The sequence below is a fragment of the Fistularia commersonii genome, chromosome 21 (assembly GCF_037954325.1).
Source record: "Fistularia commersonii isolate RoL2024-O1a breed Wild chromosome 21, RoL_Fcom_v1.0, whole genome shotgun sequence".
Lineage (NCBI taxonomy): Eukaryota > Metazoa > Chordata > Actinopteri > Syngnathiformes > Fistulariidae > Fistularia > Fistularia commersonii.
In genome coordinates, this window is record NC_141304.1 from 2,872,501 (window position 1) to 2,887,107 (window position 14,607).

General features: G+C 48.8%; 1 protein-coding gene across 2 annotated transcripts in view; it reads right to left on the minus strand.

Annotated features, from left to right (window-relative positions):
• c1ql4b (complement component 1, q subcomponent-like 4b) overlaps positions 1-14,202 on the minus strand; it is a 17,277-nt gene extending 3,075 nt beyond the window's left edge. Inside the window, exons 1-2 of one of the 2 annotated variants that reach the window (XM_086168074.1) lie at positions 14,036-14,202; positions 10,972-11,978 (exon numbers count right to left, since the gene is read on the minus strand). In XM_086168074.1, the coding sequence (XP_086024200.1) occupies positions 10,972-11,499 (528 nt within the window). In that variant the 5' untranslated portion in view covers positions 11,500-11,978; positions 14,036-14,202. Of the gene's footprint in view, positions 1-10,971; positions 12,067-14,035 lie in introns of those variants that run through there. The other variant, XM_086168073.1, reaches the window with a different exon arrangement.
• Positions 14,203-14,607: the final 405 nt, after the last annotated feature.

Consider the following 14,607-nt stretch of genomic DNA (forward strand, 5'->3'; position numbering starts at 1 on the left):
CCCCTGAGGCACTGTCCAGGGACGCTACCTGTTTCCCACACCTGTTGCGGGGAAAAAAAAAAGGATATCTTCTGGGTTTCTGTCATTGGGTTTCAGAGGCAGGCGCTAGCCGAGGGTTTGTTTGTCGGCTTGAGCGACTCTTTTGCATTTCATTCACTTATGTGGCCTCCTTGACGATCTACAAGGAGCCCGAAAGAGGAGCTGTGATTGTACAAGGAGGTCGGGAGTGGCCGGGAAGTATGTTGGAGTGGTGCAGGACATGTATGCCGACCGTGAGACAGTGTGATGTAGGTGAGACACAAGAGTCCAAGATGGAGGTCTGGACAACATCAGGGAGCAGCTCTGAGGAACTTCTGTTTGCTGTGGTGTTGGACAGGCTGACAGATGACGTTTGACAGGAACCTCCATGGACCATGATGTTTGCAGATGACATGGTGATCTGTAGTGAGAGAAGGGAGCAGGTGGAGGAACATCTAGAGAGGTGATGGGATGAAGGATAGATGCAGCAAGACAGAGTATGTGTGCTCATGAGAGGAGCCCGAGGAGAACGGTGAGGCTGCAGAGGAGATGAAGAGGACTTTAAGTACAGTACAGTGCAATGGAGAGGGTGGAGAAGAGGTGGAGGGACATATGCAAGCAGGTCAGAATGGATGGAGAAAAGAGTATTGAGGGGAAAGGTGTAGAACAGAGGTGGGCAAACTTTTTGGCTCAGGGGCCGCATTGACTTCTAAAATTTGACAGACGGCCCGGATCAGCACAAGATACAATACATATAAAACGAAAAAACGCATTAGTTGACACTACATATCAGACTCGTCTGACATTTGCTTTGAAAATAAACCCAACTTGGTTTTGAAGGCTCTGACGTTTGCTTGCATTTCATCCACGACCCAATTTTTTCCTTGTAGTTTCACGTCCAGCTCATTCATGTGTGTCAGTACGTCCACACTAAAGGCTAAATCACAAAGCCAATCTGTGTCATTCAGCTCAGGAAAATCATCAAGTAGCTGCAAAAATGAAATAATCTCCTGTTTGAGCTCCCACTTCATTGATCAAATCATTCACATCTAGTATGAATTCTGTGCCAATCTTTGGCGGTCCGCATTAAAAAGACCAACGGGCCGGATGTGGCCCGCGGGCCGTAGTTTGCCCACCCCTGGTGTAGCAGATGAAGGTGAAGAGCAGCCATGGTGGCTGGTTTGGAGATCCTGAGGAGAAGACAGGAAGCAAAGGTGAAGATATGGAGGTTCCTCTTTGGGAGTGAGGAGGATAGAGGGTCAGGAATGAATCAGAGGGACATCACATGTTAGATGTTCTGGAGATAAAGTCACACTGAGATGCTTTGGGTAGAAGATCTGGGTAGAAGGAGGCTGAGGTTAGAGCTGCAAGAAGGTGAAGAAAAGCATCCTAAAAATAGAAGGTGGAGGCCTTCATGGGAGCCCACAATGTCCCTCACCTCTTCATCTGCATCAGGACGGGTCTAAAAAGCAGAGGAGCGTGGAGATCGGGTTATTTCTAACAAGGAACCACATATTAATGAATGCTAATGACCTGCTCCGCCCTCGCCCACCTGACTAACAACATGCTCCATCATCTCCTCGCGCTCCCCCACGACGTTTCATCACTTTCACTCATAACACCATACATCTCCTGGTGGAACCCCTTCCTCACGTGAGAACGGAAACGAATCGATACATTCGACCCTTTTTTTTTTTTTTTTTTTTTTAATTCAACTCACATCACTCCATTAATTGTCGTCACCCCACCCCCTACCCACCCATCGCTATCTCTTCATCCCGAACCCGTCCATCCATCTTTTTTTTTTTTTTTTTTTCCCTCTTCCCGCGCTCCGCCGGGATGCAGGTCACGCACGAGTTTTTTTTTTTTTTTTTTCCCCGGCAGCGGCGGCTGAGCATGTCCCCGTCCCATCTAAATCAGATTGATTAACGGCACGTTGCGATGGCAGCTCTCCTGAGGACCCCCCACGCCCTCAAAACCCCCCCGTCCTCCTCCCAGATGCACCGAGGGCCGACTCCACGCAGCGGCAGGCAGCGGTAATTGGTAGTCGGACGCCCCGCCGAAGAGGCCCGGCCGCTCGATAACTCCACGCCGGCACAATGGATGCGGGGCGCAGGGCCGGCTGCACCCGTCAAATTGGCCCATGGAACACAAGCAAGGAGGGGGGTGGGCAAGATAACATCCTGTAGAATACACACACACACATCGGACGCAAACTTGCATACACACACCGTGCCGGATTTTCCTCCAATTCCCAGCAGGAGCGGCTCTCAGTTCCATCTTCTTCGGTTAAACTAAATAAATAAATACGCGTGCACCTGAGTAAACCGACGCGGTGACATGTTGTTATTTCGGAGCGTGCACCGTGCAACATGTAGCGTGCATGTCTCCAACGGGATTAAATGCCCCCCCCAACCACCACACACACACACACACACACACACACACGTGCCCTCAGAGGACTCCTAATAGGTTACGGGGAGAAACAATCGGGGGGTTCTGGCATCTGTCTGCACGGCTGAGCGGGAAGACTCCCTCGGCGCTCCACCCGGCCGAGCTTGAGGCTGACAGGCTGCCGTCGACACTGGGTGCGAAGAGCCCGCGTTCCCTCCGTGCGCATGTGCGTGCACGTGCAGTCCGGCCCCACTTGGTAGAGCTCGGTAAAACCTCCATGCGCGATTGGACTGAGAGATGCAGGGTTTGCTTCACCCCAGTTGGTGGGGATCCCCATGCCTGCCTGCAGCCTCATTCATTCATTCATTCATTCATTCATTCATTCATTCATCTGCAACGCTTATGCTGTATTCTGGCAGGGACTGGGGTTTACCCCTGCTGTTATTGGGTGAGGAGGAATGGTTCACCATAGATCCATCACAGAGCCACATATAGAGATGTACGGCAATTAACCCTCTCATTCACATGTCATAGAGACAAACAATTATTTATCCTCTCATTGACGTGCCATATGTAGATATGCAACCATTCACCCTCATTCATGTCATGTGGAGACATGCAAACATTTACTCACTCATTCACATGTTAAATGAAGGCATGCAACATTCACCCTCGCGTTCACAAGTCCTACATACAACCATTCACCCTCTCATTTACATGACACATGTAGACCGGCAACCATAAACTCACTCATTCATGTGTCATGTGCAGACATGCAACCATTCATCCTTTCATTCACACATTCTTGACATGCAACCATTCACCCTCTCATTCACATGTCATAGAGACAAACGACTATTCGCTCACTCATTCACGTGTCATGTGGAGACATACAACATATAGAGACGTCCAACCATTCACCCTCTCATTCATGTCATATGGAGACATATGACAATTCACCCTGTCATTCACACAACCTAGAGACATGGAACCATTCAGTCATTCATGTGTTTGGACTGTGGGAGGAACCCGGAGGAACCCGGAAAAACCCCATGCAGACACAGGGGAGAACAGGGAGACTCCACACAAAAAGGTCTATGGTCTAAACTCCTTTGTTTGGGAAAATTTTATAATCTTAAAAGATGTTTGAAACATCTCAAGGTCAAGACATGGACTTGGATGATGTTTGCAGATGATACCGTGATCCGTGGTGAGAGCAGGAAGCAGGTGGAGGAACATCTAGAGAGGTGGAGGTGTGAAGTTTAGCTGCAGTGTCTTGTCATGTGTGGAGTTTAACAGAGAAGGTTGAGAAGAGGTGGAGGGAGCAGGTTGGAACTTTGGAAAAAGGTGATTGGCTGTGGGTTAGAAAGACACAGGTGATTGGCTGTGGGTTAAATGGGGGCAGGTGATTGGCTGTGGGTTAGATGCAGATGGATGATTGACTTATGGCGACCTCACAGTGGAGTCCAGTCCACCCAAACAGGGCATTTCACCTGCTTTCCCCTGCAGCTTGGAGTAATCTATTACTATCGTTGCGTGATGCTGGATGCTAATTAGCATGCTAAATGCTAATACCTTAGCCCAACATTCTGGGCCCAGGTTGGAGAGACGCTTGATGAGGATGTCTCTGATTGGACCTGGGCAGGAGGGGGAGGTGCGTTAATGGGGTGACAACACACACACAAACACACACACACACACACACACGGGGACACACAGCAGTGACTAATTACAGGTCAAAAACCAGCAACACGCCAATTCTGACCCGTCGATAATGCGGTTAGCAGTTGTCAGCTGGTGCTGGAAAAAACCCTGGAAACCTCTGTGTGTGCGTGTGTGTGTGTGTGTGTGTGTGTGTGTGTGTGTATAAAAAAAAGTTGATGAGGAGAAACAACGACGCAGGGTAATAGCGGGGGAGGGAAGGGGGCTGGCAAAACAAAAGCCAGGAGGAGCAAGGGGCCACCTCGCTCTTTGAGCATAATGGCCTCGACCATTATAACGGAAAAACATATAGTGAAATAATGGCTGTGTGCACGAGCGTGCACATGGAAAAGATGAAGACAAGGCGCACTGGTCAGATTTGCACGAGAGCATATGCTTTTTTTCCCCCCCTCTTTTATTCCAATTACATGATAATGACAATGTCTTTAACAGCAAAATCGTTACACACACACACACACACACACACACACACACACAAGCATGCCAGTCTAGACTTGACAACTTTTGGAGGGAAACAGCACGGCGCTCTTTAAGCGCCGAAGGGGAAACAGACACGAATCCGGCTAATGAAGGCGCCACACGGGGGCCGGTATTGACACCCTGTCTGGGTTACTGTAATTAGCCGCTGCTGTCTCACACACACACACACACACACACACACACACACACACACACTCGCCGGGCCTGGAAGTGAGCTTTTCCACTGATTATCGTCTGCATTTAGATCCAGGTGTCAGGACGGATTGGGTCGGCACGGCAACCCAGGCACGTCCACCTGTAAAGGTGCTTCCATTTGCACCCTTTATTGTAAAGTGCATTGGCCAGTTTCTCCTCGTGCGGACCAATCAGAACGCGCCCCTCCTCCCCACATGCACACGCGTACGTGCACGCCTCTGACCTGTCCGACCGACCGGGCCCGGGTTCTCCCGTTCCGGCCCGGCTATAAATATTCCGTCTCCCGCTCGGCGCTCATCACCGCAAAGGGCAAAGTACATATTGACGGTGAATTATATACCCATTGAAAAGGTCGTCTACCTCCACACCAATCTTTATGTTGAATTATGGGACCTGAGGAGTGAGGAAACATCTCCCGCGTCCGGCCGCTTCTGCTCGGCGCGGCGGGTTCAGGTACTCATTTGAAGGGTGGAATGGGGGGGGGGGGGGATGTCAAGCCGATGGGCGATCGCAAAGTGGGGCGGGGTTGCCTTCGATCGCTTAGCAACTACGCTTAAGTAATTACTAAAGTCGCTAATTACTATACAGTTACATCAGAGATATTTGTCATTAGCGCATGACGAGTTCTACTTGTCAAACTTGTCAACATAACTATAGTTTTCACATGGTTCTCTTTCCTAAGCAGACGTGCGAAATTGGTGCGTTGACAGTAACCATGACGACGGTATCCCGTGGCCGTACGGGAGAGTTCGTTAGCCACTTCCTCAGTGCAGGAACCTTCTCAGGAACAACAGAGGAACCACGGACCTTCAACCATCTTAGCTCCTACTCTAAGCCAAGGTCTTCTTACGGTTCAATGGGAACTTATTGATTGGTGGAACTAATCAACCACGCCCATTATCTGATACTTCTTCTGGACAGTAGACAATATTTTTAAACCTATTGTGGACACTGATCAGATGTTTTGTTGATACAAAATGGACAGAAGCGGCAAGTGATGGAGCAACCAAGAGGTTTGTTTTGGAGTGTGGAGCTTAAGGTACACGTCGCAGATACTAGCATCACACAAGTCCCTCACTGCCTGCGGCAAAGTACAACTAGAAGGTCATCCTGTTGACGGAGACTTCCTAGAACTAGCCGGACCCTTCTGAGTGACGAATATCATCTTCTGACGGCGTGCACGTGGGTGCGTGCATATGTGCCCACTCAGTAGTCATGAGTGTGTTACTCTTTAGCCATTAGCACATTGTCATACAACAGCGTGAAGCTATCGTTACGTTCATACATAAATACTCCACTGCCGTCATACAAATACGCCAAGGTTTTTGTAGTATTACTAACAAATACTCCATTACATCACGTGGTCGCACCCGTGCATTTGGCCGGTCTTCTGCTTTTAGAATCTACAGACAAGCTACTGGTATCAGTGAGGACATGCTAGCTGTGAAAAGACAACAGTTTCCAAGCATTAGCATGAATAGCAAAAATATGGTTTCTCTTGACTCTTCCTGTTCTGATTCTCGGCTCCTAAGCCACGGGCACCGCCACCGTGAAAACATCGTCGAGCCGAATCCGCGAGAAGTACTCTGGATTACTATGAAGTACTCTGGATTACTACAGAGTAGTACCGTGACTTGCAGTTTACATTCTTGGAATTCAACCCTCTGAGTGTCGCTACGCATGTTCCTGCTCACGACAAGAACTTAGCACCAACTACTGACCTGGCTTGTGTACTGCAGCATCCCTGGTGTTTCCTTCGGGCCTGGTATGCACAGGGTTTTCAGCGGGTGGTTGTCGTGGAAACGGGGTCTCGTGTCTATTGAACTGATTGGCGAGTTGCCTGTCATTAACTCCCTCCACCCCTCCTGCCGCCCATCGTCGACATCCCAGTGGGAAATGGCTACAAATGAAGCACAATCCCTGTCGCGGCGTTCGATCGCACCGCCGAGAGCGGCGTTACCGCGGGACACTTATCGATGATGCGCTTTTGTCGTTCAAATTGAGCGATTGAGCCGCGACAGTCCGTTAGCACGCCGCCAGCATTATCTTAGCCGTGGCGGGATCGATCGGGATTAAGCGGCCGTTAATCCTGGTAAAAGTCAACCTGTTGAGCCGAGCGGCTCCTCCTCCGACTCGCCGAGATAAAGTAAAACTAAAAAAATCGAACGCATGCAATGGGGGAAGGGGGACGGGACACAGCGCGTTCCCTAAATGTCACACTTTGAATCTCTAAGCGCTCAAATCAGTTAGTTTGCCCATCAGAGTGGGGGATGTTCCCCCTCCACCGATGGCACGACCCAATGGGCTCGAGTCGCTTTTTCTATCGGGTTCGACCAGTTTCATGCTTTCATCCGGGGGGCCGGGAACGCTGTTCTACTTTTTAATGACTAAATCACAAGTTTAAAAAGTGGATTTAAGGAAACGGGGTTGCTGGTTGGAAAGGGCGATTTGCATTGTTACGAAGAACGAAACCAACATTTGGCATGCTAACTATGCTAGCAGGGGATGACAGCTGCTGCTGCTGCAAGGTTAGCCGCTAGCTCACACACTCAGCTACAGTGTCCGCTATTCACAAAAGCCAGTTAGTCTAAATTAGTTAAAAAGGAACCGATGACAAGTTAGTCCTACCAAGGTATATATCTTGGGGGCTTATGGGCGATGGGACTCCCTGCTGGCTTTTTGTTCACTCCTGTGGAATCAACCCATTCATAGCATCGGTGTCTCCCCGAGCAACGACAGCAATAATCTCAACATGTCTGGTGGGAGTAGCGGGCCAGTGCCCGCAGGAAGGTGTTTACGAATCTTTCTACTCCAGAGCCTCAATTTCCATTTCGTTCCGTGCGCAAACAACGCTGACACATCTTCGCCCAGTAAACGTTGTCATGGTAATGACCTGTTTGGAAACTATTGTCTTTGTTACCGAGCATGTCCTCACTGATACTAGTAGCTTGTCCATAGAATCTAAACAAAAAACAGAAGTTCTAAGAAGTGGCACCAGGAAGTAGCCTTCTCCAGGGGAACCTTGTAGCTTTGCATTCCCACAGGAAGTGAGGGACTACAATAGGGACGACTGTGGCTCTGGCGTCCGCCATTGTTGTGATGAGGCCCCACTTGCGCTTAGCAACTGACGGCAACCTAAGTATGCGCATGCTAGTTTTCAGGGAGGCGTTCCCAAGTCATTCCACTCTGGAGCTCACATTCATTCCCTGCGTAAGCGGTACTCTCGCGTCTTTGCCCCTGACAATATTGTCACGGTAACGGCATGTTTGGAAACTATTTTGGCCTTTCTCAGCTAGCATGTCCTCACTGATGCTAGAAGCTTGTCCATAGAATCTAAACAAAAAAGAGACGTTCCAAGAAGTGTCCAACTCAAATTTGGCACCAGGAAGTAGCTTCCTCCAGGGGAACCTTATAGCTTTGCATTCCAACAGGAAGTGAGGGACTACAATAGGGACAACTGTGACACTGGTGTGCGCCATTGTTGTGATGAGGCCCCACTTGCACATAGCAATTGACGGCAACCTAAGTACAGGTATGCTAGTTTTCAGGGAGGCGTTCCCAAGTCATCCCACTCTGGAGCTCCCGTTCGTTCCCTACATGAGCGGTACTCTCGCGTCTTCGGCCCTGACAATGTTGTCATGGTAACGGCGTGTTTGGAAACTATTTTGGTCTTTCTCAGCTAGCATGTCCCCACTGATACTAGTAGCTTGTCCATAGAATTTAAACAAAAACAGAAGTTCTAAGAAGTGTCCAACTCGCGTTTGGCACCAGGAAGTATCCTCTTCTAGGGGAACCTTGTAGTTTCGCATTCCCACAGGAAGCGAGGGACCACACACTCGCACGGTAACTGACGGCAACCTATCTGCGCACATGCTAGTTTTCAGGGCGGTGTTCCCAAGTCATTCCACTCCGGAGTTTCTGTTTCCGTATCGTTCCGTACACAAGCAGCGCTCTCGCGTCTTCACCTCAACAACGCTGTCATTGTAACGGTGCCCGAGGCTCATGAGCCGAGAATCAGGACAGAGTGCGACCGCGCAACTGTGAGCCGCCATCGGCTCGCCACGTCATGTAAAATGCACAGTGATGCGTCCAGAGTATTATTTAGGCATACCAAAAAAAACATTGAAGTATGTGTGTGACGTATGCAGAGTATTTATGTGAGAACATAGCGATAGCTTCACGCTGTCATAGGACTTCGTGCCAATGGCTACAGAGTGCTTACCTGTATGTAGGAATATGCATGCTGCCTGCTGTCAGAAGAAGATGTTAGCCGCTCTACACTCAAAAACAAACCAGCGAAGAAGAAGAGGAGGTGGTGGAAGCTGTCACGGCCTTCATGGAATAATAGCTAAGGGCTATCAGAACTGATTTTATCTTCTCCCTGCGCTGCTGCACCGTGTGAAGAACCCTGTTAGCCGTTAGCTACCTCTTATTCTGGGCCAAAGTCGTTGATGTTCCTCTGCAAGCCCTTGAAACCCCTCTGAGGTGCAGCAGGCCAGAAGAACTTGGATCTCTTGGACCTCTCGAATTCGTCCCAAGAAAACATCTGACCAGCGTCCACCATAGTGTTATAAAAATGTGGTTATGAGTTCCATCAATTTCCTAGGAGTTCCTATGGGAACGTTAGAAGAGTAGGAGCTCAGATGGTTGTAGGAGCTACAGGCCCTGGGTCCTCTGCTGTCTGAAGGTGCCAGGAAGGTTCCAGGAGGTTCCTGCAGTCTAACGAGTGCTCAGGTATTCATTTTCAGCACCTTGCAAGCAGTGTTGTCATGGCTACCGAGTTTCTGCGCGGTTAAAATAAAGAATGGATTCATCTCAGCATGAATCTCAGGATGCGCGAGTATTAATGGCGCAAACCGCTCATCTCCTCCGATCGTCGCCGTTTCCGCGAGATCTTCCGAAACGTCAAGGACGCCGACTTGGCGAAGCGTCCGTCAGGGCCGAACCCTCTTGGCTCAATGGGTAGAAACCGGCAAAGCACACGGGGGGGGGGGGTCGGACGTCAGGGCTGATGGACCATAACGGTGAAGAAAAAAAAAAAAAAAAAAAAAAGCCCCGCCGCCATCAAGAACCCCCCCCCAGGCCATGTTTGACTCCACTTTTCACGCCGCTTTCCACCTCCTCAGGTAATCCCCAGGACGGCTCTGCTCTCTCCTGCAGCACATGTCAGAATCAAGAGCTCCCGGCGCTCCGAGCTTGTCAGGGATCTCCAGATGGAGGCGTTCAAGGCTCTTTCCCAGATATTCCTAATTGTTTGTTTATTAGCGTTAAAGGCGGCGCTCCTCGGGGAGCGTTAACCAGCTGCTGCGTTCAGGCTCCGCTCCGCCGAGGAAAAGGAGGATTGTTATCCCCTTGATCGCTCGGCTGTCACTCCTTCTCCCTCCTCGCTTCAACGGCGCCGCGATTAATTACAGGCTTCTTTTGTTTTTTTGTTTTTTTTTTCTTTTTTGTGTTGACCGGAACCTTCCCTCTGCCCCCTTTGTCCTCCAAAGTAGATTTAAAAAAAAACTTTTTTTTTTTTTCGATCCCAAATTGAGTACGGGCGCAGGAAAATAAATGAATAAATAAATATCATCGAATAAAATGACTGAAAAAAATTTAAAAAAAGAGAGAAAAATAAATGAATATGAACAAGGATGAAAATGATAAACGATTAAATCAATAAACTGAAAAAAAAATTAAGAAAATATACAAACTTGGAAGTGATAAAATAAATGAATAAATACAAATCAACAAATGAATACAAATGAACTGATTAAAGTAAAAAGAAAACGAAATAAATCAAAATAAATATACAGATTAAACAAATAAGTTGATTAACGGATACGTTGTTTAAAAACTGATTAATTACACAAATAAATAAATTGGGGAAAAATGATGATATAAATACATTAATTAATTAAAAATTGATTAAAACACCCCTCATCGCTTTAAATATCTTTTATATCATCAGTCCCCGACAGAGGGGGTGCAAATAGCATGCTGGACTCAAAGGGGGTCCGGGGGGGGGGGGCAGGAAGTGTGTGTGATGCAAAGTCTGCAGACTTCAGTGTGTGTTTGTGTGTGTGTGTGTGTGTTGCGTCTGACTATTCCTTCATTGTACTGCATCGATGTGTCCAACGATGTGTGTGATCACACACACTCGGGCTAGCTTGGACTCACCTGGCCGTTCTTCTTCAGGTCGGCCCACATGCTGGCCCCGTCGCCGCCCCTCATGAGGACGTGGTAGGTGAAGTAATAGATGCCGGGCAGCGGGCAGGTGAACTTGCCGGTGCCGGGCTCGTAGTAGTTCCCCACGTTGGTCACCACGTCGTCGAACTTGAGGACCTCGTTGCCCTCGTGCTGTTTGCGGAGGCCGCCGTAGAAGGCGATCTTGGGGCTGTAGAGCGAGGGGCCGTAGCCTCCGGGGCCGGGACCCAGCGGTCCCGGTAGCCCGGGCCTACCGGGCTCCCCGGGCGGGCCCTTGGGCCCCGGCGGCCCCGGTAGCCCGGGGCTCCCTCTGTAGCCCTGTCGGCCCCTGCGGCCGGCCGAGTCCGGGGGCTGCGGGGAGACGGCCGTCAGCTCCCCTTGCGGGGGGGTGAAAGTGTCGCACACCATCTTGCAGCTCCCGAGCATCTCGTAACGCGTGGCTCCGCCCCCTTTGGTGGTGTGGACCAATAGGGGGATGGCCACGAGCAGCACCAGGACCATGGCCACGCCCACCCCTGCCCCGATGACACGTTTCTTGCGGCTGAGGCGGGAGGCGGCCAGCGTGAGGAAGTCCTCCTCCCCCTTCACCGGGATGGTCGTGCCCGCCAGGCTGAACTCCGGACGGGGAGCGACTAAGCTGCTGGTCGGGATGGGCGGCGGCGGCGGCGGCGGCGGAGAAGAGGCGTGACGGGCGAGTCGCACACGGGAAGCGAAGGAGATCACACGTCTGGAGGGGGGCTACGAGTCAACGCTTCTCCTCCCATGTTTTTCAGCAGCTGGCGGACTTTCGGACGGCGGGGGTCTGGAGGTCAACGCATGGCTGGACCATCAGGTGGGGTCTACAGAGTCCCCACTGGAGACCATCTCACCAACGCATGGGGGCGGGAGGAGGGGATCACCAGCCTGCCAAGATATCTTCTTCTTCCTCCTCCTTTTCCTGCCACGTCGACCCACTCCTAGATGCACGCCGTGTCACGGGTCTTAAAAAAAAAAAAAAAAAAAGAAAAAAAAAAGGTGAATTTGGGGCGAAATGTGAAATTCGGTCTCTTAACACAAGAGGATACGCGGGAAAAGGAGGAAAAACAAAACAAAAATGTTTATTCTCGTGTAATAACACATTAATTACACAACACACCAACTGCTTTTGACAATACATTCCTGATGTACGCACACATGCATGTGCGTGTGTGTGTGTGTGCGCACATGGCGAACAAGACGTTACAAAGAAAAAATTATTATTGACGTTTCATGTAATGTGTCATGTGTAATAACGCATTCATTACTCAACACACCCTCAGGTGCTTGTGATGATACACTCCTGATTAGTGTGTGCGCACGTGCATCTGTGTTTGTGTGTGTTTGTGAGTGTGCACGTGGCAAACAGGACATTACTAAGAAGAAAATGATTTTTTTAGTAACATTTCATGTAATAAACTGTGTAATAACACATTCATGACTCAACACACTATCAAGTGCTTGTGATAATACACTCTTGATTGGTTGTGTGCACATGCAACTGTATGTGTGTATAAGTGTATTTGTGTGTGTCTGTGTGTGTGTGTGTGCGTGTGTGTGCGTGTGTGTCCATTTGAGCACAACATATTGCAATAGAAAAATTATTACAATTGATTTCTCAGGTAATACATTGTGTAATGACACATTAACTACTTAATTTGTGTGTGCAACCCCCCCTCCCCCCGTTTGTGTGTGTGAGTGTGTATGTGTGTGTTTGTGTGTGTGTGTGTGAGTGTGTGTATGCTTAGGTGCACACACCTGTGCGAACAGGCAACAAGATGTTACAAAGACAAATCATATTTATTGACTTTACATGAGATAAACTGTGTAACAGCAAAATGTGATTTACTGATTAGCGTGTGTATGTGCACGCGTGTGTGTTATCGCGCGTGCGTGCATCTCCACGTGGTTGACGAGATGTTATAACGAAAAAGAAATTATCATTTGACTTTTTATGTGATAAACTGTGCAATAATACATTATTTGTCAATATTGCATAAACTGTTAGTGACAGTAGAATCCAGATACGTGCGTGTGCACGTGCACGCGCGCAAGTGGTTAACGAGATGTTGCAAAGAAAAATTTTTTTTTTCATGGAAATTTCATGGCCGAATAAAATATAGAATGCTTCACATCACGAAAACTGTTAACACCCTTACCCGATAAGGGTGTGCGCGTGCATGTGTGTGTGTAAGTGTGTGTGTGTGAGTGTGTGTGTGCACGTGGGAGACAAGATGCCAAAAGAAAAATTATCACTTGTTGACTTTTTAATGGAATTAACTGCATAATAATAAATCAATTACTTAACATACACGAAACTATTTATGAGATTTGCACATTAAGTGTGTGCGTGCGTGTGTGCACGCTTGTGTGCGCGCGCATGCGTAAATAACAAGATGCTACAATGACAAATTGGTTATTTATAGACTTTGCCTATAATAAACTGTGTAATAACACATTAATTAATCAAAACTGTTATGTTAGTACGTGCCTGATTTGTCTGTGTATGTGTGTGTATGTGTGTGTGTGTGTGTGTGTGTGTGTGTGCGCGCGCGCGCGCGCGCTCGGTCGCTCGCGTGCATGTGTGTTTGTGTGGCAAATCTGGCAAAGAATTTTTTTTGGTTTGTTTTTACGTGTAACAAAGTGTGTAATAACACATTTATATCCGAACATACTGGAAACTCTGCTATCAATATATTCTCGATATTGTGCGTGCACTCGCGTGCGTGTGCGTGCGTGCAATTAACAAGATTTCGCAGGATAAATGTCTCAGCTTTTTAAATTATTTTATTTTTCACGAAAATCCGTTGCTATCTAAATGTTCACTAATCGTAAAGAGCTCGTCGATAATCTGAGGATTTGTAATCGGATTAGTAAATTATCCCGATGAGTGAAACTGGAAGTAAACAAATAAATGACAGCGTGAAAGTTTATTCCTGCCCGAACTTGTTAGTTTTCATTTATTTATCTTTTTTTTTTAATTGTGGAAATATGAGATTAAGAGCTGGAGTAGTGAACTCACCGGGTCGCTGCTCTTCCTCCGGACCGGGACGCGGCTCCTCCCGTGGCCGGCCGCGGGGCCCCGCGCGGCGGCCAAAGTTGCGACGCGGAGTCGGTGTGCTTCCGGAGCCCAAGTTGCACAGATTTTTTTCTTTAAAAAAAACAACTTGCAGCTTCTTGCCAAAATAAAAGAAGGAGCGTGGGGGTTGAGGGGGGGGGGGGGGATTCTGCAGAACAATGCACGGTAAGTAAAAAAAAAAACCCACACGCACACTCCCTGCGTGGAGAGTGACTCTACGTGCACGCAAAGTCCCTCGGACGCCCTTTCAGAATAAGAGACTTCCGCTGCAGGAGGAGGAGATCCGCCGTGCAACAGTTCGCTCACTTGTTGTGCGTTCCGTCCCGCATCTCTGTCTTCAGCATCCGCCCCTCCCCTCCCCTCCCGCCCCTCTTCCCCGCGCCATCCTCCCCTCTCCCGTCACGCACGCGTACACGCACACATGCAAGCGCCTTTCCCTCCCGTGACCTTTCCGCATATCAAGTGACAGTAACGATCTGTTTAGTAGTTTAATCACACTTTTAGTTTTTTCTGGA